Source organism: Clavispora lusitaniae (assembly GCF_014636115.1).
Source record: "Clavispora lusitaniae strain FDAARGOS_655 chromosome Unknown tig00000003_pilon, whole genome shotgun sequence".
NCBI lineage: Eukaryota > Fungi > Ascomycota > Pichiomycetes > Serinales > Metschnikowiaceae > Clavispora > Clavispora lusitaniae.
Genome location: NW_027093975.1, coordinates 1,005,689 through 1,028,856, shown reverse-complemented (window position 1 = coordinate 1,028,856; position 23,168 = coordinate 1,005,689). Strand labels below are relative to the sequence as shown.

The 23,168-nt window shown below is 46.2% G+C and overlaps 9 protein-coding genes across 9 annotated transcripts; 5 read left to right on the top strand and 4 right to left on the bottom strand. All coding sequences in view use genetic code 12, as the record gives it.

The window, feature by feature from the left end:
• Positions 1–4,101: 4,101 nt before the first annotated feature.
• FOB63_000478 (uncharacterized protein) lies at positions 4,102–4,308 on the top strand (the record flags this gene model as incomplete). Its single annotated transcript, XM_066102428.1, has 1 exon — positions 4,102–4,308. One exon carries the CDS (start codon positions 4,102–4,104, stop codon positions 4,306–4,308), a length of 207 nt encoding a protein of 68 aa, XP_065958542.1.
• Positions 4,309–4,313: 5 nt separating this feature from the next.
• On the bottom strand, positions 4,314–7,436 carry INP51 (phosphoinositide 5-phosphatase; the record flags this gene model as incomplete). Its single annotated transcript, XM_002619299.2, has 1 exon — positions 4,314–7,436. One exon carries the CDS (start codon positions 7,434–7,436, stop codon positions 4,314–4,316), a length of 3,123 nt encoding a protein of 1,040 aa, XP_002619345.2.
• Positions 7,437–8,212: 776 nt separating this feature from the next.
• Positions 8,213–8,920, bottom strand: FOB63_000476 (uncharacterized protein; the record flags this gene model as incomplete). Its single annotated transcript, XM_002619298.2, has 1 exon — positions 8,213–8,920. The coding sequence occupies one exon, from the start codon at positions 8,918–8,920 to the stop codon at positions 8,213–8,215; it is 708 nt and encodes a 235-aa protein (XP_002619344.2).
• Positions 8,921–10,409: 1,489 nt separating this feature from the next.
• FOB63_000475 (uncharacterized protein) lies at positions 10,410–11,663 on the bottom strand (the record flags this gene model as incomplete). The annotated part of the gene is made up of 1 exon (XM_002619295.2): positions 10,410–11,663. One exon carries the CDS (start codon positions 11,661–11,663, stop codon positions 10,410–10,412), a length of 1,254 nt encoding a protein of 417 aa, XP_002619341.2.
• Positions 11,664–12,557: 894 nt separating this feature from the next.
• FOB63_000474 (uncharacterized protein) lies at positions 12,558–14,624 on the top strand (the record flags this gene model as incomplete). Its single annotated transcript, XM_002619294.2, has 1 exon — positions 12,558–14,624. The coding sequence occupies one exon, from the start codon at positions 12,558–12,560 to the stop codon at positions 14,622–14,624; it is 2,067 nt and encodes a 688-aa protein (XP_002619340.2).
• An 89-nt stretch (positions 14,625–14,713) lies between these two features.
• On the top strand, positions 14,714–15,175 carry TRM112 (RNA methylation protein; the record flags this gene model as incomplete). The annotated part of the gene is made up of 1 exon (XM_002619293.2): positions 14,714–15,175. One exon carries the CDS (start codon positions 14,714–14,716, stop codon positions 15,173–15,175), a length of 462 nt encoding a protein of 153 aa, XP_002619339.2.
• Positions 15,176–15,615: 440 nt separating this feature from the next.
• VMA8 (H(+)-transporting V1 sector ATPase subunit D) lies at positions 15,616–16,569 on the top strand (the record flags this gene model as incomplete). Its single annotated transcript, XM_002619292.2, has 1 exon — positions 15,616–16,569. The coding sequence occupies one exon, from the start codon at positions 15,616–15,618 to the stop codon at positions 16,567–16,569; it is 954 nt and encodes a 317-aa protein (XP_002619338.2).
• A 1,693-nt stretch (positions 16,570–18,262) lies between these two features.
• Positions 18,263–20,152, top strand: FOB63_000471 (succinate dehydrogenase, flavoprotein subunit; the record flags this gene model as incomplete). The annotated part of the gene is made up of 1 exon (XM_002619290.2): positions 18,263–20,152. The coding sequence occupies one exon, from the start codon at positions 18,263–18,265 to the stop codon at positions 20,150–20,152; it is 1,890 nt and encodes a 629-aa protein (XP_002619336.1).
• Positions 20,153–20,536: 384 nt separating this feature from the next.
• On the bottom strand, positions 20,537–23,065 carry FOB63_000470 (uncharacterized protein; the record flags this gene model as incomplete). The annotated part of the gene is made up of 1 exon (XM_002619288.2): positions 20,537–23,065. The coding sequence occupies one exon, from the start codon at positions 23,063–23,065 to the stop codon at positions 20,537–20,539; it is 2,529 nt and encodes an 842-aa protein (XP_002619334.2).
• Positions 23,066–23,168: the final 103 nt, after the last annotated feature.

The window sequence follows — 23,168 nt, the reverse complement described above, 5'->3', positions numbered from 1 at the left end:
CTCTGGTCCGAAGAAGACAGGATGACACGATCTACTGTCTTGTGCTATCAACTTCGCTAGAGTCACATATACTCATAGAGGGGAAACCAAACCTCTCATTAGCTTAACCAGAATAGGAATCTCAAAAGAAGGCTCTTAGTCGCTCGAGGTTCCTGATAGCTAAGAATCTCCCAGTTCTTTCCAATACGAACCGAACGGTGTTGCAGAATGAAGAAAAGAACATCAACTTCCAAGCTACTCTTGGGTTTTTTCTTTTGCTTCCAGAATTTTCTCTGTTGGAATCCTTCAGCGCTCAGGTTTGGGTCCAGTCCCATCCCAGTCCCATCCCAGTCCCAGTCCCCCGGCCTTGACCTGAGCAAAAAAGGGATTCTTTCAAAGGCGATAATGGCACGAAAGATTGCCCGTGCTTGGGCCTGTTCATCTTCAGAACTTCAGCTCATGCAAGCAAACCATAGTAAAATACTTTGGCCTCAATATTCCCGTTGCAGAGGGCATTTTGCTGGTGTTGTATTCGTTAGTGTGTTGGTGTCTAAGTTCAGGTTGGGTCACGTCCCAGTCCCAGTCCCAGTCCCAATCCCAAGTCCCGGCCTTACCTGAACAAACACGCATCTCATACTGGACGCAATATGCATCAGTGGAAGTCTTGAAGTAACGAAATCAGGTCAACTATGGTAAAATATGATGGTCAGTGTGGTGGAGAGGTACTTAAATTATTGCTGTCTCTGCTAATACGGGTGTCGATTTATTCAGGCTTAGGTCTTAGTCCCATTAAGTCCCAGTCCCAGTCCCACTTAAGTCCAGTCCCGGCCTGGGCCTGAATACCAAAGACATTCCTATTGCAGATGCCAGTGATAAATCAGAATACTCTCCTCTGTTCTGAACCAGCATATTTTGAGCTCTGGCTGAAGACTATGGTACGGAAGATACGGAGGGCATGCAGAAAGAGGAAATATAAGGAGAGGGAGCTACGAAGAAATGACGAGGAGTGGAGGAGAGGGAGTTACGAAGAAATGAATGAGGATGTGGAGGTGAGGGAGCTACGATGAAACGAACGAGGAAGTAAGGAGAGGGAGTTACGAAGAAATGAATGAGGATGTGGAGGAGAGGGAGTTACGATGAAACGAACGAGGAAGTGGAGGTGAGTGGAGTTGGAGGAGGGGAAACTGTGTCTGACTGGACCCAAGTCCATGCTGTGTCCAGCACCGGGCTTGGAAGTCACCAGCAGACAAATCCAGGCTGGCTAAGCGGGAAAAGCCAGTCTGGTCACTCACATGCCGGCGCCGTAGTCCTTTGGGCTACAGTGCTGGTCTGTGTGAGTGAAAGACCATGGCCGGCGCCCCGGTGCTGGCTGTGGTCCCTGGCCGGACCAGACTATGCTTCCTTGGAAGTATTGGTCTGCAGTAGCCGGCCGGCTGAAAATCCATGGACCCCAAGAGGCCATGGTCGGACGCAGGGTTCTGGGGATAGAGACGAGAGTTTCTTTTGCCAGGGACTGTTTCCGTAGCGAAATCCATTTTGCAGAGGCCGAGGCTGATGCAGAATGGTCTTCCATCGGACGATCTTCAGTGAAGACGCCGAGAGGAAGCGTTGTTCCCATGGTAGCGGCGAAGTTTTCGTGCAGACCATGGCTCTCTGGACGGGCCAGAGAGGAGGTGTTGCTTCGGTGAGGTGAGAGGAAGAGGTGAGGAAGTGGTTACGATGCCGTGGGGTCGGAGGACGATGAGTGGAGCAGGTGAGGAGGGCGGAGTTCGAGGAAGTGGGAAGGTGGAAGAAGAGGATTTTGGTGAGATGGCGGGAGACGATGATGTTGTGCTGGCGTGAAATAAATCTTGAAGAAGTTGGATTTATTTTATACGATGAAGAGGGAAGAAGAGGATTTTGGTGAGAAGGAGAAAACAAATTCGAGAGTTGTTGGGAATTTATTGAAGAGGGAAGAAGAGGTTATTGGTGAGATGGCGGGAGACGATGCTGTTGTGCTGGCGATAAATAAATCTTGAAGAAGTTGGATTTATTTTATACGATCAAGGTCGAAGAAGAGGTTATTGGTGAGATGGCGGGAGACGATGATGTTGTGCTGGCGTGAAATAAATTCCGATGATGTTGGGAATTTATTGAAGGAAGAAGTCGGGAGTTGGTTCTGGTGTTGGTGAATTATTCACGGTGTTGAAGTGATCTTAGATGCTACAAGATCCCAGCGGGGAAAATACACCAATTCCACGCCGTTGGTCCAAGGTTACTCTTCGGGAATCTTGGGGAAGATGCATGACATCCTCACTTGGCCAATAAGTGATGACGGTGAAGCATTTTCATTCAAAGAAGGGTTTCATTGCTAACAAGTGCAATTGCTTCAACAGGCTAACAATTGGAAGAGCATGCTCATCTTTAATTTGTTTGCCAATCTCACGGATTGCCGGGATACTTCTGCTGCTGGATTCTATAGCTGGCCTATGCTGATGAACTGATTACGGGGGGGGGGGGGGGGGGGGGATAAGAAATTGCTCGAAGGGAAGGATCCCCCTTCGAATCAAGATCTTTTTCTCTCCCAAGCAGTTCCAAGCATCGAAGGTGCAGATGCCGACAATTTGAACGGAGAAGAATGAGAAACAAAGGTGAGGGAGCATACGAAGAAGAAGTGAAAGTGGTCGGAACTGGATTTCCGTGACCGCTAAAATTTTTATACTTTGCTGCTTGTCGGTCTGGTTTAGGTGGCCGACTTTGGATGCTCGAAAATCCGTGTAAATCTTATATAGTGTGGTGGGCCAGCCATAAGCAGGGCAACTGCTGTCTTTGCTTCATGGGGTTCCGGCTGGGTGTTGTAGGAGCCATCCTGGTGGGGAAGGCACTTCCGCTGCTGATCACAGCGGAATTAGGTTGGCTGGCAGACCTCTGTTCAGCCAACCACCTTCTCCACCAGGGCAGGGAAGACTGTCGGATCAGGCTTCCTGGCCAGTTGGCTCTACAATTCTCCTTCGGGATGCCCTGACCGGAGAGCTGTCTCCACTGCCACCACCTTTTTTTATAAGTAGCGCTCTTCCTCCACTGCAATGTCAGTGGAGGTAATATAAACCCACTGGGATTCCCAGTGGCGCCTAGCACGGGGAACCTGCGTCAGTTAGAAATCGTCTAATCGTCTCCAGCGATCTCAGATTAAGAGCCATGTGTATCAGAAAATAAAGACTGACTATTTTACTAGCTGACTAGAATGTTATTGGGATTATTAATTTGGATTTCCCACTTGATATTGAGAGAAGTAGAATCAATCTTCGTATTCTTTACTTGTTAGCATTTCTTTTTGGAGGTGAGTGCTCAGCCAGTTTATATGGATTAAATCGCTTACGAGAATACTATTAAGCACATGCAAAACGGCAATTGACAGCATAGTGGTCTTTGGAAACTCATTATGGCCAAAAGACTCTTCGGTTAGTTGATGGTCGCAGGAATGCCCAAGACTTGTTTCTTTTTGTTCAACTGGTCAAAATTTCAAGAGCCCTCGCTTAATACCCATCTACTTTATTAAATGAAGATCGCAACTCCAATTTTATGTATACTTCAGATAAAAAGGTTTGCAATGGTCCAAATATGATTCTTATTTACATCAGAGTTGTGTTCCTGGATTTTTACAGGAGTAATAAGGCATAGTGTTGAAAATACAGCGTTAGCGTACTTTTCTGTTTCTAACTATAAAGATATAGAACTCATCTCGTGTTACTCGATGTGAACCACAGCATATGGTCAAAAATTACTAACTTTTTTCGTGTTTACTCTGCTTGAAAATTCGCTGATCAATTGACATTTATGGTAGTGTCTTCTATTGATGATTTGAATCCACTTTTAGAAGTACCTATTAGAACATACAGTTATGCCAAATCGCACTTGCATCATAGTCAACCAATACCAGAAACCATGTAGATACTGTTTCGAAAGTCCACAACTAACATTATTTGCTGATCCACCGTCTGCTCAATGTAATTTCGTATCGCCAGCCTTCCTACATTTGGACTGGCACTATTTATCTATTTCTTATCTCCCATTATGCACACTAGACCATCGTGCATGGCCCAACACTATATAGATGCCGCGCAACAATTGCTCACTATCACCATGACCCAGGAAGACTTGAATATAGCAGACACATACAAACAGATTGCCGAAGCAGAAAAACAGGCGCTGGCGTTGGAGAAAATGCTCGATGCATTGGATAGCAAGATGGATCTGATTTTGGCAGACATTGAGCAAAACAATCTCGAAACAGCACAAGCCAAAGTGGCCGAGCTACAGATCGAAAAGTCCAAGTTGGACTCGTTGTAAGACGCTCAGCTTTTCGATTCCACAAGCTTCAACAAGTCTGCTTTGCGGATAAACTCCGGTTCGTCTGTTGGAACGAAGGGATTGATGGGGAATCTGGGGTTGATCACCATGGCGTTTTCGCCCTCCGGAGGAGTGTTTTCAAGCTCTGGAATAGATACTTTGGCCGCTGCACCCTTTTCGAGCCACCACTTCTTGGCGTCGGAACTAGGAGGCGGCATGTCATCGCTGTTTTTGTCGTCGACAAACTGTGAAATATCACTGGAAGTTATGAGCACGTTGATATCTCCCACGTCCTTCTTATAGCTCTCATAAATGTCGTGCGTGATTTCCTTCTTTGCCGTTTCGTTTATCATCGCCACGGACGCTTTGAATATCGCATAGACGGGCCGATGGTCCGAAAAAATGACGTCTTCCTCGCAATCGTAGACTTCTTGTTTCAACGTTTCGCCCTTGGACATGCTCAAGATCCGGTCTGTCCACGCTGGAATTCTCTGTTTCTCCGACGTGTCGTAAACCTTGGTGTTGTTGTCGAACTTGTATGTGGGAGGAAAGGTGATTTCCATCTCGTTGAAAAAGGGAAACGACTCGCCACTGGCCATCTGTCTGTTTAGCTGGTCATATTCAAACAACTTTTGGAAAGACCCTGCTTTGATAAGATTCTTCACATGCTCATTCTGCAAGTCTATTCTGTAATTGAAGTCTCCTAACCATATTACGCCTTCGTGATCTTTAATCTTTTTGCGTTTGGAAAAGAGAATCCCTTTGGCAATTGTTTTGTAATCTTGGTGTCTCTCATCAATATTGCTGAACCCGGCAGCCAAATGAGAGCACACAAAGCAAAGCAGGGTTTTCGCATACGTAAGCGAAATACCGATTCCTCCTTTATTGGCACTCATACCACCTAGACCGGTTTTTTTAACCGATCCTTCGATATCAGAGATGTTCGAAACGTGACTTTCCTTAATGAAAAGAAGAACGGCGATTCCTCCCATTTGCCAACTCCATAGAGAGACGTACTTTTCTTTGGTGTATTTCAGTTCTTCCAAAATCTTTTTTATTTCCTTTTCCCATGCAATAAAGTTGTCGGATTTAACATTCACCATGTTGCCCGCAGTCAATTCAATGATCTCTTCGAATCCAATGAAAATAATATCATAGTCTTTATCAACATCGTGCTTAGAGGGGAAGATCCACTCTCGTAAGTTATCATCGTGACTAACGTCTCCATTGACATTGAACGTCGACGCAAAAATTTTGATTTCCTTGCTGTAGCTAAACTCACTTGACCGTTTCTTCAATTCTAAACTCACGTACTGGTGAAATGGATTGTAGAGAACAACGCCATCTTGGTCTTCCAAGCGACCCAATAATTTTAGCATGGCGACGTCACTTTGCTTTACTTCTCCAACAACATTCATGTATTTCCAAGTCAATTGTTGCTTAAGCGAATGCTTGGCTGCAGAGCTCTTGGAGTTTTGGATTTTGGTCATGTTTGCCTGATAATTCAACGTGAGATGTTTCAAGACATCATCATTTTCAGACCAAAGTTTGGCGTGTTGAATGTAAAGATCGTGCGGAGCCTTGATGTTCATATCCCGTAAGGCCAACTCAATCACCTCTTGGCAAATTGCTTTAGAAACAAAGTTGGCTTTGGAAAGACAATCGAAAGAATTCACTCGCATCACACCCAATTGTCTCCCAATGTATGAGTATCTTTTAAGGTCGTAAAACATGGCACCAAAATCAATCACTGCATTATTCAATGGCCCGACGACATCAGCTGGGTTGATCGTGCTGTATCCCACTTTCTTCATGTACGACGTGGAAATGGGCATATCCGTATAAGAAAGTTTGTAGTTGTTTGTTGGAGTTTGTTGCATCACCGCAGCATCGGGCAAATCGCCATTGCATTCGTCTTTGGTTTTGATGGCGGCATCTAGAAGGCTCTTGAAGTTCTTATTGAGTTCACCCTTGTACGTATGCGGATCTTGCAGCAAGCAATTGACAACATGAATATCGCCATAAGTTTTCCCCAAGTCGTTGAAGTGACGTATGAAGGCGTGTTGTGATGCTTCGGAGGATCTTGTGAAGACCACTTTCTTACTCTTTTTGGAGGATAGGAGGCTCTTCTTCGAGAAGTTGCTTTGCAATTCCCAAAAACTGGGCACATTGCCTCGCAAAATGACGTACGACAAACAAAAAGACTCTGTGTAGATGATCACCTCCGACTCGACAAAGTTGGACACTGCGCCGGCCTCGTCGCATCCCCACTCGCCAAAAAGAGGCCCTTTCTTCTTGCACGACTGTTTGGAAATCAAAGTGACGAGAGCGTTTTCCCTATCCAGAAACTTGAGATTGACCGACTTGGCGTACCCCCGCATGATGGTGATCAAAAAGCCGGCGCTGTCGAAACTTTCTCTCTCCTGCAAACTCAAGGTGCTTCGGAACTCGAGAAGCTCCAGGCCCATGTACGAGTTCCACATGAACCGCGAAAAGTACGAATCACTGGAGTTGAAAGCGTGGCTCAGCGACGTCGGACTGCCACGCTCTTGCATTGTGGTGGTGACGTCAAAGTTCTTGGAGAAGTAGAAATTGCCCAGCGAAAGAAACCGTTTGACGGAGCCTGCGGGATACCCTGCTTGAACCAGCTCCACTTCTTCGGACGATGCGCCGCTGTGGACTTCGTCTTCTTTGTTGATCCACCCGTCGTAGTGGTCGCTGTTGAGACAGAAGAAATCGACGCTGTCGATCATGTGGATGTTCTCGCCCAACTTGGGCGACGCCACCTTGGTGGAGCGGGTGATGAAACCCAAAAAGATCTGGCCCTTGACATTAAGAAAGCCCAAAAAGCCCGTGAGCACCTTTTCTCGCGTTCTCCCCGGGGTGATGTCGCTGAATCCTTTGAGCGTCAACGCCTCTGTCCGCACAAACTCCACCATCACCTTGTTTTGGCCGCTCTTGTTCTTGGATCGGGCCTCTTTGGCCTTGCGGCCTTCAAGATGTATATGCGCATGGCGGTGGCTGTGTTCGTGCAGCGAGTACTGTGGATTCGGATGGCGGATTATAAGCGAGAACTGGGAGTCGGCCACAACAAAAGTCCGGGGATATTCATTGAGGTAAAGTCTCATGTGGTATGAGGAAAGGTGTAGATCTGATAGTGCGCGAAGTGTCTTGAGGGTCCCAATACTTAGTTCTTGCTTCTTGACTATTCGATTCTTGACTATTCGATTGTTGGACTATTCGATTCTTAGACTATTCGATTTTTGTACTCCTTTGACTTGGATTCTTTCTTGTCCTTTGATTCTGGGGCGTTTCTATAATTATGTTTATCTATCTTTTATCTGTGGCAGTGCAGGAGTGTACAATCTATTGCTGGCATATAGAGTCCAAAGCAGTATTATACGTACAATGGCAGACAGTATAGATTAGGGTGAACAAAATGACAAATGAATTGCTCAATTGGTAGCCAAATACGAATCAGCACAAAGATAGGGAAAAGTTATCCTAAGATAAGAAAAGATAACTTTCGTGTGTGGTATCTTGAACTGGTGTATTGGATCTTGGTAGTTGATTGAAAAACGCAAGCTGGAACGGCACAGATGAACATAAAAATCCGTGTACATGTCTCAACAAATAATGCTTTTCTAATATGGCATAATGCTAGTAAAATACGCCGTATAACGTTTAATTATGGAAGCTTCAAAGTATAATTATAGAAGCTATAACTACACTAGCTAACTTACAGTAACGGTTACAACTTGCAATGTGCCAAACCAACCATCACATCATCAGCCAACAAATCAATTGTCGCTACCAGTGACAGCTTAACTAGAAATAACAATCGCTACTTTTATTATTCTCCCAGATCGGTTTTCTCGGTCAAATATACATCCTGAGCCCATTCTCAGTACGCTTTCCGGGACTTTGTTCTCTTCTGCGGAACCTGGTGGTGAGAAGGCACCCACAGCGGGTCGAATCCAGTCGATTTGGAAGCAACAGGCACTTTCTTGGTGGGGGCCGTGCGCTTGAAGTACGTTTTGAAGTAAGTGGTGTACACAAAGTAGCCAAGACCGCCCAAAATGGCCACAAAGAGAAGCTCCAAGAACAACAATTGCGGGTCCAAGAAGGACACAGGCACTTCCAGCACAATGGCCAACTGGCCTCTAGCCTGGATCGCCTTCAACTCATCTTGGAACGCAACATACACCTGCGGAGTCAAGTAGTAGCTGCCCGAGTCTATGTCCAATCTGATTTTCTGTCCCACCTGCGCCGATTCGCCAGGTGTGATCACCAATGGGTTGACAGAGTTTGAAGTCAAATTCACTTTGTAGTCGCCCGAAATTGGGTCACGGAAAGCGCCGCCAAGCCCAACAACTGTAAGGTCGGTATCTTCCTCGTTGGTTATGGTGTAGAGCAACTTGATTTCCTCGCCAGCCAGCAACTGGGCTACGTCAGACGGATCGACATCAGGGTATTCTTCAATGATGTAATCGATTTTGAAGTTGGTGAGTTTGTTTTCGGTGGACGCCTGGCCGAAAAAATCCTCCACTTCTTCGGAAAACACTGCGCCAACAAAACTGAGCAAGCCTAACGCCAATGTAGAGAACTTCATGGTTTCTGAATAGATTGCCAAAGTGGAGATCGCAGACTGACGTGTCCAGTGACTGGTATTATGGTCACGTGACGCTATATCAAGGCGGGCCAGCAAGAGAAGCCCCATTAGTTTTGAATGATTAATCAAGAACAGGAATTGGATAATGAATTTCCAGAAAGGAGAGAGGTTTGGTGTGGCTACATTTTTATTTGTGCTGAGAAGGAGGGATGAGAGCATTGATGAGTAGAAATTAGGAAAAGTCAGAAATTAGCTATTTATACTTCTCTGAATTGTCCTCATAATACTTATTGCTGGATTTGGCTCTTGTAGACACTAAGGGTGAACAAGCTTGATTAGGGAAAAAATGGGCAAATAGTTGTAGTTTGTGTTTTATGTTCTTGTGGTGATTATCATGTTACGTGGTATTGAAGAGGTGGAGTATAACTCAAAGACTTCTAAAGCAGACAATTGTCAGATGAGCTGATACTTAGTTTGAGACAATTGGAATGTCTGTCACACCACTTTCATTATCATAAATTGGTATACTCATCAACCAACGATTATTCAATTGATTCTACAATATTTTGATTCCTTCATTGAATAGATCTACTACTCAAGCCCTCGTTCCACTATATCATTGAACTCAGCTAAAACCATTCCATACTACTGGATATCATTCAAGAAAAACTACATAGCTAATCTAATAATACACTGTTTTGTTGCCTGGTTTCAGGCCATTTGGTTTGGAAGAAAAGGCTTCTCAAAAGTTAGGTGCGGGTAGATTTTGGTTCTTTTGAATATTCTCCTACTACTTCAACACCTCGCACCTACAACAGCATATAAAGTTTATATAATGTATTTTTTTTTATAATTATCTGTCCTCGGAGCTGGGTACATATGCTCTAAGAGGAATATCTATGGCCTCGGAGCCAACAGCCACAACCTAATGAGATCACACAAAAGACTACTTCAATCTTGCCATCCCCCCACTGAACCTCCAAAACTAAAGACAAAGATCCTGCTTTTTGCCCTATGTTGGAGTCATCCAACTGCCTCTTTCCTCCACAATAGAATAACAAAGCTGCCACGACAATGGTATTCAAAGGCCGCCGCTGAGTTGGGCGAGATTCTTCTGCCACAAAAAATCTCATCTCAGAAGCGGCCCCTAGGAAAGAAGACATATGAGGTTACCAACCTTCAAGAAAATAGGAATAAGCAGAGTCCCAGAGGCGCTGTAAGAAGATGCCAACATTACATTAGACCGACAACAACCGAAAAAATGAAGGAAAGGATAAACCAAAATCAGTTTGGAGAGGAGACCAGGCCCGTCCCAAATGTCCCAATGTCCCAAAGGCCCTCGCTCCCCATTGTATTATCCCATTTTCCCCGCTTGTGTCTGAACAGTAAGTAATGTAGCCATCAACAGCAACAACGCTCCCAAAACATCCACTCTCCTTTATGTGACCACAGGAATGTATGACTGTTCAATCCCGTGGCCGTTTCTCAACTACTCACTGGCATCCAACGATGACATGAGATCGTCCAACATACGATCGGTCACCCTGGTAGTTTGGTGAGTAAGTTTGATGGTGCGGTGGATTTTGTTGAGGTAATCCAGCGCATCGTACAAGTCCTTGTTTGCTGTGTGGAGCGATTCCAAGAACTCGCCAACCTTTTCGCTCATTTCTGTTCCAAGGAAAGATTTTCTGATTGCCTTGAAGTGTTCGCGTAAAGGTGTGAGATACTTGTTTCTAAGAGACTCTCTCTTGATGTATCTAATCTTGGTGTCCTTAAACTCTCTGTCCAAGCGTTTCATGATGCTTTCGTGGTTCAAGAACGTTCTGGCATAAGCATTGGCTTCAACCATGCCCTTGTTTGTTTCTTCAAACAAGGCTGGGTACTGCAGCATGAGGCATTCGTACTCAGCAAACAGCGTCTTCCATTCGGCATAGTTGCGGGCAAACTCGTAGACCTCGCTGGCCTCCACCTTATTGTTCTTCAAGTAGAGCACCGTTTCTTGCGCGTGGTCCATCATCTGCAGCTGGTACTTCATTTGGTCAAAGTACTCCATCACCTTGTCTCTGAGCAGATAGCAGTCGAAGGTGGAGTCGCACATGTGGCGACAAAAGTGGCCGGCGTTGTTGGCAATGAAGTTCAAATCATCCGTGAAGGTCGTCACCTCCAGGATCAAGTGCTCCAAGTCCTTTCTAAAATGTCTGGACGCCTTGGCCCGTAACCCGTATTCGGGACTTACGTACACCGGGGGTTCGTCCCGCAACACCTCGAGGTTGATGCGGATCTTCTGAACCTCGGAGTGCTTGGGCTTCTTCACATTCTCGCGCGCCGAAGATGGAGTCCGCCCAAAATACACCAGAGGTTCCCGTGGCCTGCGAGGCCGCGGAGGAAGAGTCTTTTTCGGCTCAAAAAGCTGCTTGATTTTGGGGAAAAACCCGAAAATGCCCTTTTTGGCCGCGGCCTGTTTCGTGCCCAGGCCCGCCTGTTTGTCCTGGTCCGCCGGGTTTTTTACGTTTGCGTCGGTCAGGACATTCTCCTGCTCCGTTTCTGGAGAATGGAGAATTGGCTTAGTGTTAGGTTCGGAGCCTTTCCCGGCTTCCTTGAAGTAGTCGCGGTTCTCGTCGAACAGGTCATCCGTTGAGGTGTTGATGTCAACAGGAGAAGTGTTTACAGAAAGAGAAGAGCGGGAAAGCATCGAGAAAAGCCCCGAGATTTTAGAGAGTCCCGAAGGACTCCTAGAGAGCATAACTGTTTCTTTTCTTTACTTATCTAATATTTTTTTTTGTTTTTATGAAAAGAGCAGAAGAAAGTGTGGTAGAAGAAAGAAATCTTTTGGTTCAAAGCCGTTTCCAATTTATACTGCGCGGATTCTGGCGGCCACAAAGATGTCGCAAGAGAGGCGATAGGGCGAGGTCGCAAAATGGATTTTGGCCGAAACCGTTTCAAAGGGCCTGGAAATCGAGGATGTTGCTTCAAATCGGCTTTTCAAACCGATTCTTGCCAAAGAACTGCACATTTAGAAGGCAGAATGCCATTCCCACAAAAATGGGTGCAAAATGGACGTATGTACTGCAGATAGACGGGTTTCACCAATGCCGTTCGTCTGACCCGTCTGGAGAAGCTAGAGAGAACGAGGAGGCTAGTAGGTGCTTGATTGTCACTTTTGGAACTTTGGGAGATGTTTGGTGTGTTTTTTGGCTTGCCAAAACGGACCATGTCCGCAATCGCACAAAGCCACTTGTGACCAAACATGACATCAAAACGGAGCCAAAAGTACACTGTCAATAATCGTGGATGACTATTTCTCTTGTCACGAACAAGATCTGACATCTAGAAGAGACCAGTATGTCATTGCATCAGGATCAATGCATTTGTGTCATTTCTTCAGCCCATCAGTAATCTGCACATTGCGGCATCAGTAACAATACCTCAGCACCCTTAATAGAAATAACCCCTCCACCATCATATAACCATCCTTCTCTTTCCTTTGTAAGCCATCAACTATTTTAGCTGGCATCTGTGTAGCCTAGCTGTACTGTCTGCAGGACACAAATCCAGTTTTCGTGGTGCACGGGTCCATCTCAGAAACATGCGATTTCGCTTATACCCAAGCTACAAAAGAAGGCCAAAAAACATCAAGATGCGATTTGCTGGCTGCTCGCGGAGGTTTTTCTCCGGCTCGGCAAGAAAGCATCTCCATCTTCTCAACACATCCGCGCGGCCGAGAATGTCTCTCCGGCAAAGCTTGAACTTTTTCGATTCGCCTGAGCTGAAGATGTTTCTCCAGTTTTTGAAAAGCCCAAGCCACTTGATCTTTGTGGCTTCCAACGTGGCCATCTTGGCGCATTTGCAGTTCTACAGCACTGTGCGCAAAAAGCAGCGCATCGAAGAGTTCCTTTTGCAGATGGAGGAGCTTGAAAATTACATTGACTTGATCAACGACCTAGACGCCGAAAACGAAGAGATACAGCGCCAAATCGCCTCTTTGAAGCGTCTTCAAAACCGGGAGCTGCTGCCGGCGCCTTTCTCTGAGAATAGCAGGCAGACGAATAGCGAACCTAGCATTCTTGCCCAAAAGAACGATGTGTCTTTAGCGACACAAATCCAGCATTCTCGGCAGTTTTTAAAGCAACGGCAGGTTTATGTGTCTACATTTTCCCAGCCCGAGAACATAGCACGGCTATTTCCCCAGTCGGATAGTCGTGTCGAGGAACACGAAGAGCATCCTGGTAAGCTCACCTACTCCTCTAGCATTCAAAGCTCACTTATGGCATTGTCGAACCAGTTGGTCAAGTCTTTCTTGGTGGAGCTCAATTTGCGCCACAGCTTCCACGACTTTGAGTTGGAGCAAGCGCTCTCAGACGATTCTTTTTTACTACATCACGACTTGTTTGCATTAATGAAGAACGACGAGGAAAAGAAAGAACTTATAGCGAAGCTTTTGGCTCTCAGGTCCGAGAGTCAAGGACTGGCAAGAAATTTCTTGGAAAAATTGAGTCCTGATGCGGTTGCGGAGATGCTGGACAACTTCAAGCATTCGGATGCATTTAAGAGCAAAGAGCTGAGAAGGTACGATTTTTACCACTACAAATCGGGCCATTACCTCAATTATGAAAACTCCGACACCGTGAGTTCCATTCAAGCGTTTCTGCTGCCCCAGTTTCTTACCAATACTGTAAGCAGCAGTGAGTATATTCGTCGCTTTGAACAAATTTTTGCATCATACGAAACTTCCAGTGCGCCTTTCAAGCACATGGCGCTTGCCCTTGAGTTGGCGCAGGCCCTTTCCTCTGGGGGCCAGTCAATACCCACCTATTCGGTTTTCCGCTATCTTTTGGACCACTTGGGGAACGCCGGCTTGTACAACTACCAGTCATTGGTGTACGACATTCTTCCTTCGTTTGACATGCGCCAAACTGCATTGGCAGACTCACTGAAGTCTCTGGAATTTGCCTCCAGAAACGCATCGCATTTTGCCCATCTAATCGAGGAAGACCCAGACTTTTTGGGCAGCTTGATTGCCTACCAAGTTCCACGGAAAGATGTGGCTGCCTTCAGACAGCTCCTCAAGTACCTCCAAGTCATGCCAACGCAAAATAAGCTTCATGCGTCTCTCATACCAGCATTCATGAAAAGTCATGCGGAGGAGCAGGATTTGCGCTCGCTGGAGGAGATTCTTTTGCCTCAGGACAAGACCCCCCGCTACATTAGCCTCGCTACTATGGCCAGTGCATTCAAAGCGTGCGTGGAGCTCAAACAATACTCCCTATTAGACACTTTGATCAACAAATTGGTGTACAATCTGATTGAAACACCAGAGGGCACGAAAATACTTCTTAGTGAATCGGGCCGTTCCCATGCGGCAGAGTCCAAGTGCCAGGATATTTTCTCCGAACCCATTCTCCTCCTGTTGGGCCGGGCCTATATGGAAACGAAAGATGCAACACGAGCGAAATGGCTTCTTCCGCATCTAAACCATTTTATGAGTCGCAAGCTGAGCACCCCGCTTCTAGAGATGGAACGCAACCTTGCAGAGATGTCTGCTGATCATAGAAGAGCGAAGACAGTTTTCGAAAAGCGAGTGGGGAAAAAGCCTGAGCCCGTGAGAAGACCAGAACGAAGACTCAATCCAGAAAACATGCGCACCAGCGCTACAAAGTACGAGACAGAGGCACACGCCCGCCCGTCTGTTTCTGTCATGGCATAGAAGGACATGTATCTATTTTTTTTCTCTTCTCCGGCCCATATCGCCTGCTTTTGGTTACTATCGGGGCCGTGTATATAGTGTGCAGGACAATGGGTAAAATTCGAGTGATGAGCACCAAAGTAGTATCTCCATTATCGCAGGAAAACCACACCACCCACAACATGAAGTTCTTGACCTCCAACTTTGTCAGATGCGCAGTTAAGACGTGCGACTCTTCTGCCGACGCATTTCCTCTACAATTTTCCGACTGCCAGCTTGTGCAAGAAGAACAAGAGTACAACCCAGAATTCATTGTCCACATGTTGGACAGATTGGACTGGGACGCCGTTTTGAAAGTGGCCAAGGACCTAGGCAACGAGCAGCTTCCTCCGGTCAAGCCCGAGAACTTGAACGCCATCATGGAGGACGACCAGGCCATCTTGAAGGAATTGCATACTTTGCTTGTGGAGACGCAAATCATCGAGGGCAAAATGACCTGCCGCAACTGCAACCACGTCTACTACATCAAGAACTCCATCCCCAACTTCTTGTTGCCTCCACATCTCTGCTGAACGGTGTGAAAGTGCTGTGAGGGCAGAGATTGTATATTAAAGCGACATCAGCGTCCCGGGAAGCTCTGCAACGATACCGGTATGATGCTACGGGACTGTGGCCTTCACAGAGGAAAGAAAATGGCCTTGGAGGGCTCAAGTGGAGATTTTTCTCAGTACCAAACCGAGAATGACATCTGCTCGCAAAGAACGGCTGAATGTTAACTGACACACTTACGTACATAAATACTGATAATTTACTACATTTACAGATTCATTACAGATTCACTGCATTTACGTATTTTCGAGGTTTACTACACTGACATTTAGTTAATTACAGTAGTGGGCCCTGCCAATACACCCGTGCCTCCCGGCGTCCATCCTTGGGCGCATTTAGATTAGATTTGGACGACATAACCCCATTTCGAAAAGCTCCATCCGCTCAAACAAAACGTGGCATCATGTCAGGAGCAGGAAACAGGGAACAGGTTTTTCCGACCCGGATGACATTGAGTCTCATGAAGGGTAAATTGAAAGGCGCCCAGCAGGGCCATTCTTTGTTGAAACGAAAGTCCGAGGCCTTGACCAAGAGATTCAGAGAAATCACCCAGAGAATCGACGATGCCAAGCGGAAAATGGGCCGTGTGATGCAGGTGGCAGCGTTTTCTTTGGCCGAGGTCCAGTATGCGACCGGCGACAACATTGCTTATCAGGTTCAAGAGAGTGTCCAAAAGGCCCGTTTCCAAGTCAAGGCCAAGCAGGAGAACGTTTCGGGTGTGTACTTGCCCACTTTCGAGAGCCACCTCAACGAGGAAATCAACGATTTCAAAATGACCGGTTTGGGTCGGGGTGGTCAGCAGGTGCAGAAGGCCAAAATGGTATACACCAGAGCTGTCGAGACTTTGGTGGAGTTGGCGTCTTTGCAAACGGCGTTCATCATTTTGGACGAGGTCATCAAGGTCACCAACAGAAGAGTGAATGCCATTGAGCACGTTATTATTCCAAGAACCGAGAACACCATCAGCTACATCAACTCGGAATTGGACGAGTTGGACAGAGAAGAGTTCTACCGGTTGAAGAAAGTCCAGGAGAAGAAACAGATCAACATTGCCGCAGAGGAGGCGGAAGAGGCGGAGAAGAAGGCGGCGCTTGAAGCTGATGATGAAGACGACGAAGAAACCGAAGAAACTGAAGAAACTGAAGATGCTGAAGATGCCAACGCCGACACCCCAGCGAACAAAGACGAGACTGCGCCTGCATCGGCTGGAAAGAAGAAGAAGAAGAACAAGAAGAAGAAGAAGAAGACGGCCACCAACATGCAACCCACAGAAAGTGAGGTTATTAAAGAAGTCGACCAGTTGGCGTCTCAAGAGGCAGATGTGTTGCAAGACAACGAAGAAGATGTCATCTTCTGAGCAAGGAGCGTGTGCTTCTTTCTGTTTAGTTCTTCCTTCCATTATCAATAGATACGTTGTACTGCTTGTAATCCTAGACCACCCTCAGATGAGGGGGTAGATTAACAGTTTGATTACTGGTTTATCGATCATATTACAGATAGGAATCCTACGATTGTTAGATAAAGCGGTGTGAAGATTCATAGACCTGCGAAGTGATTGTGTAATTTTGAGCTAATCTTCTAAGATGCAAAATTAGGTCAGCACCTCCGTGTAAAAGAAGCTTCATGGGTAGAAGTAGAGATGGCGAAGAAACCCTTGCCCACATGAGTGATGAGTTCTTGTGATTCGAATGATTTTGTCTCGGTTACATGGGACAAGATGTTGTTTTAGGATTCAAAATTCCTGTCTTAAAAGAATCCATATATCTGATACTTTCACAGTAGTCTGTGTTCTACTGCTAGTTCTTAAGTATTCATGACGGAGGCTGTTGAAAGTCATCGTTTCCATTAGTTGGCGATACGTATAGGTCAGGATTGTGTTCAGTAAACAAGTTACGGTCCTCTGTTGATGTAGTATGTCCATTCACCTGTGAGAAGTCAACAATAGAGATTTCGGAGACATTACTCTTCAATTTATATGGATGATCCTAATTTCTCTGACCATAATTACAATGACCCATGGATCAGAGCCATTGAGTTCAAGATCAAGGAGAAGCTCAATCATTTAATCGTTCAATCCCAATCATCAATCCCAATCATCAATCTCAATCATCAATCATCAATCATCAATCATCAATCATCAATCATCAATCATCAATCATCAATCATCAATCATCAATCATCAACCATCAATCATCAATCGTCAATCGTCAATCATTCTTAATCATTCTAATCATTCTTAATCATTCAATCGTTCAATCATTCAATCATCAATCATCAATCATCAATCATTCTTAATCATTCAATGATCCCAATCACCTTTACCGTTCTTAATCATTCTAATCATTCTAATCATTCTAATCATTCTAATCATTCTAATCATTCTAATCATTCTAATCATTCTAATCATTCTAATCATTCTAATCATTCTAATCATTCTAATCATTCTAATCATTCTCATTCAATCATCTTAATCATTCAGTATCTTAATCATTCAATCATCTTTACCATTCAATCACCTTTACCATTCAATCATCTCAATCCTCTCATCATTCAATCCTTCAATCATCAATCATCACCATCTCTCATCTAGTGCAACTGACCTGCAGTTCCTGGCTATCTACTGATTTTCCACATCCGGGATAGGCGGCTGAGTCCGGTGGTTCCGACTCGGCTACTGTCCGGAAGTCGCCATATGCACGAAGAAGCCTGCGAGACACCAACCTCACCAACACCAAGCTCCACAACCTCAACTTCAATCAATTCCAATCACTCAATTCCAAATCACTCCAATCACTCCATCCAATCACTTTAACGTCCATCTTCCTGCTGCTTACGTACACGCTTACATAACTCCACCTCCACTCTTCTCCCGGCCAGAGTCGGCACGCACTGTGTGTAGTTTTCGCGCCAGCAAATAAGAGCGCAGACATTTGGCCATTACCAACTGGACCCCATAATTCTCCGCCAGTCTCCGCGAAAAGCTTTTTACTTTTTAGCACGCTTTTTTAGCTCCCTTTCTTTCTCCCACGCTACCCATTTTTCTCTGCACCATGTTGAGAAGCTTCAGAGCGTTTTCCACCTCCAGAGCGGCCCGCCAGGTCATTGGCGCCGCCAAGGGCGAAACTGTCAACTCCACCAAATACTTGGGCCAAAAGTACCATGTCATTGACCACGAGTACGACTGTGTGGTTGTCGGCGCCGGTGGTGCTGGTCTTAGAGCAGCTTTCGGCTTGGCCGAGGCCGGCTTCAAAACCGCCTGTGTCACCAAGTTGTTCCCCACCAGATCCCACACCGTGGCCGCCCAGGGCGGAATCAATGCTGCTTTGGGAAACATGCACAAGGACGACTGGCACTGGCACATGTACGACACCGTCAAGGGTTCGGACTGGTTGGGTGACCAGGACGCCATCCACTACATGACCAAGGAGGCGCCCCAGTCCATCTACGAGTTGGAGAACTACGGTGTGCCCTTTTCCAGAAACGAGGAAGGCCGTATCTACCAGCGTGCCTTTGGTGGCCAGTCCAAGGAGTACGGTAAAGGTGGCCAGGCCTACAGAACTTGTGCCGTGGCTGACAGAACCGGCCACGCCTTGTTGCACTCGTTGTACGGCCAGTCCTTGAGACACGACACGCACTTTTTCATTGAGTTCTTCGCCATGGACTTGATGATGCAGGACGGCGAGTGTGTCGGTGTGGTGGCCTACAACCAGGAGGACGGTACTTTGCACCGTTTCCGCGCCCACAAGACCGTGTTGGCCACTGGTGGTTACGGTAGAGCCTACTTCTCCTGTACCTCCGCCCACACCTGTACCGGTGACGGTTACGCCATGGCCTCGAGAGCTGGCTTGCCTTTGCAGGACTTGGAGTTTGTGCAGTTCCACCCTTCGGGTATCTACGGCTCGGGCTGCTTGATCACCGAGGGTGCCAGAGGTGAAGGTGGTTACTTGATCAACTCCGAGGGTGAGCGTTTCATGGAGCGTTACGCTCCTCACGCCAAGGACTTGGCCTCCAGAGACGTTGTTTCCCGTGCCATCACCATGGAAATCAACGAAGGTAGAGGTGTCGGCCCAGAAAAGGACCACATGTTCTTGCAATTGTCGCACATCCCTGCGTCTGTGTTGAAGGAAAGATTGCCTGGTATTTCTGAGACCGCCCACATTTTCGCTGGTGTCGACGTGACTAAGGAGCCTATCCCTATCTTGCCTACCGTCCACTACAACATGGGTGGTATTCCAACCAGATGGACCGGTGAGGTGCTCAAGAAGAACGAGAAGGGCGAGGATGAAGTTGTCCCTGGCTTGTTGGCTTGTGGTGAAGTTGCCTGTGCCTCCGTTCACGGTGCTAACAGATTGGGTGCCAACTCTTTGTTGGACTTGGTTGTTTTCGGTAGAGCCGTCTCCCACACCATTAGAGACTCCTTGACCCCAGGTACTCCTCTCAAGCCTGTTCCTAAGGACCTTGGTTTGGACTCCATCGCCAACCTTGATAAGTTGAGAAACGCCAACGGTACCAAGTCCACTGCCGAGATTAGATTGGCCATGCAAAAGACCATGCAAAAGGGATGTGCTGTGTTCAGAACCCAAGAAACTTTGGACGAATGTGTCAAGAACATCAACGAAGTTGATGAAACCTTCAAGCATGTCAAGACCACCGACAGATCCATGATCTGGAACTCCGACTTGGTGGAGACTTTGGAGTTGCAAAACTTGTTGACTTGTGCCACTCAAACTGCTGCCTCTGCTGCTGCTAGACCTGAATCTAGAGGTGCTCATGCTAGAGATGACTACCCTGACAGAAACGATGCTGAATGGATGAAGCACACCTTGTCTTACCAAGAGAAGTTTGGTGCTCCAGTCAGGTTGGATTACAGAAATGTCATTAGCCACACCTTGGATGAGAACGATTGTAAGTCTGTTCCTCCAGCCAAGCGTGTCTACTAAGCATGTTAGCCCAATGACTGAATATTCGCATGGGTCGAATGAAGTCACGAATCTAATTTATTGTGGATAGCTTCCTACGACGCAATGCACGAAGCACATTAAATATCAAATGCATACTCCAGATTATTTTTTTGGTCCTTCCATGTATGAGAAATTGTAACGGACGTGTTATATAATTCATACGTTGTAGTTAGAAACAAAATGTCTAGATGAACGGGCATTCTATACCCACAATCACAGGTTATGCTGAGATCTTATTCGGTTCTTCGATTTATTCAAAAACGCTCGAATGATGTGTTACGATCTCTGATAGTAACCACTGTTCCACTACGTCGCTAAACAGTTCAAAGTGACTAATGCTTATCGTTCTTCTCTTGCTATATGCTAAAGGAAGTTCAATAGATCCTCGTTATTTTGCGGTTTGGGAGTCGGAGTAGACCCAGTAGAGCTTGGTGTTAGGACCACACTAGCATTGTAACCAGGAGGGTATTTTACAGTAGATGACGAGTTGCCGATTGCTGAAGACAGAAAGGTTTCTTGGTTCCTCATAGTGGGCAGCAAAACGGTGGCTGATGGGGTATCGTAGCGGGGCTGCAGACTTTTGGCCGAACTCCAGTCTATGCTTGTGTTATTTGACGAAGAGCCGTCTTGGAAATCTTCAAACTCATCGCCTGCAGAGGTTTGGTTTTTGAACAACATGGGCTTTCCAAAACCTGAATTGCCGTCTCCATCGATAGCCCCAAAAGACAACGGCGTCTTTTGTGTTGGCTTCAATGTGAGCGGCTTGACATGGCTGGGCCTTGCAGGTTTCACAGAGCCAGTGCTTGTGTGTTTTGCGCTCTGGTTTCGAGTAGGCCGTGAACTATTGGCCAGGGCCGGCGCTATGGGTTTCAGCTGTGGTCCCTTGACGGTGTCATCTTTTCCTGCTTGTCTGAGCAGAGGGGTGTTGATCAAAGAGTCGAAGTTGGTCGAAGAAGCGTCGGATTCTGTCAAGGTTTGCAATTTCCTTTGCGTGAGTGTTGATTGGATACCTTCGATGGATCTCATGAACTGCTGGAACTCGGCCTTGCTGCAACCTGAGCATCCAAAGGCAAGCCTCAAGCACTGGACCAATACCTTGTCCACTAGGGTCTCCAAGTCCAATGCAATATGCTCACTTTGGGAAAGCTTGGTGAAGAAGAATAAAATGCCGCTGATGATGCGCTTGTCACGACTCTTTAAGTTCTCCACCACGGGAAGAAGTTGCTCGTTGACAATGACCTTGTCGATGATATTCTTGTCAATCAACATTTGAAATGTGGCAATGGTCTGCAACTTCGTTGATAATATGGTTGTGGTTTTAAACACCTGGCACACAAGCGGGAACAAGGTTTTCTTGATGTAAGGAAAATCAAACATCTCAATGACGAGCTCGAGGTTCTGCAAAAAAGTCTCTTGGAGCTTGATCTGATCTGCTTGCACATCAACCTCGTTTGGTGCATACGTGAGACACAACTCGGCAATGTCTCGTACAATGTCTGTCACTTGCTTTTGCAGTAGTTTTACCGTCATAACTTCAAGATGGTTAATGATCTCGAGTCTGCATTTTACAGAAGTTTTTGCCAACTTGAGCAATGGGCTGGAGTCATCTTTCCTCTTTTTCGTGGAGTCCAACATCGTCGCATAAATCCTATCTTGGAAAGATAATCCAGACAAGTCCTGGCCAATAAGCATTATCACATTGAACGACTGGCTTATAAGGCTATCTGTGTCAGCATCGAGTTTCTTCGTTGCTAGAAGATTAAGTTCGTTGGACGTCGATTCTGCAAGTAGAGGGAGCAATTTCGAGTTTTTAAACACAACAGGAAGCTTTTTGAGCAATGCGCCTTGATCAGCCACAAGCCCCGAAAGAAAAATCAATTTCTCATCAATGTTTTTGGTGGAATATTCGTCAATGAACCACATGGTTTTGATTAAGCTGCCGCTGAAAAAGTCTGAATCTATGAACTGATCAATGCTGATGCGATCGTTCGGGTATCTTGCAAGCAAGTGCGTGAGGGTGCTCCATAAGGATTCGGGAATATCTTTCAACAAGTACTTCAACTCGGAAACTCTGTGATTGTAAAACTTTTGCTCAAACTTTCTGAACTCTGCCTTGAACTCAGAAGGGCTGTTGCTATCGAAACAGCTAATTAGATGCTCACCTTTATTGTACACGTAGTAAATGAACAAGCCTAGAGACCACAAGTCGTTTGCCGTGTCGAGACGGAGATTCGACGAGTCCATAATAAGTTCTGGAGCCGTGAAGTTCAAGTTGAGATTGGCAAAAGGGACAATGGAAGAATTGTTCATGATGTAGAAGTTTTCCCTCTCCAGTACGGACAACTCGTTGAGATTCTGCAAAAACTTGAACCCGGCGAGCTTCCAATCGCCCAGGCTCGTGACGAATACAGACGACGGCTGAAGATTCAAGTGGATGGTGGAGCAGAAGTTGTGTAAGAACTGGAGGCCCTTGCTGACCTCCAACAAGCCTTTCTGGATGCTGAGCTCATCCTCCTTGTTCAAATCAAGCGTCACCAAGTTGGCCACCACTGCTTCTGTGGCGAAAATGAACTTCAGTCGTGTTTCTTCGAGCACTTCAAGCACAGTTAAGATCTGCGGATGCTTCAACTTGGTAAGCTTCGACACTTCCTTTTTGATGAGCTCGTAGCACTCGCTTATGATCAATCGGGGATTTGTGGTGTTGGGCGACTGGGAACACATGCGCTGAACCAGAGTCTCGAACTTGGTTTTGTCAAAGATGAATACTGACGCAGCTTTTCCCGTCAGCCGATGCTTGGCCGGATACACGGCCCACAGTTCTGTGTGGAAAGAAGCATTTTCCGACACGTTATATGTGCTCCGGATGCCCGTTTTGAAAACGGACTTGAACATGGCGGTGTTTGGATTGATGAAGAAGTTGGTGTATGTACTGGTGTGTACAGGAAAGTCCAACTCGGCTAGGCTGATGCGGCTATCTTTCCTTCGTGGTTTCTGA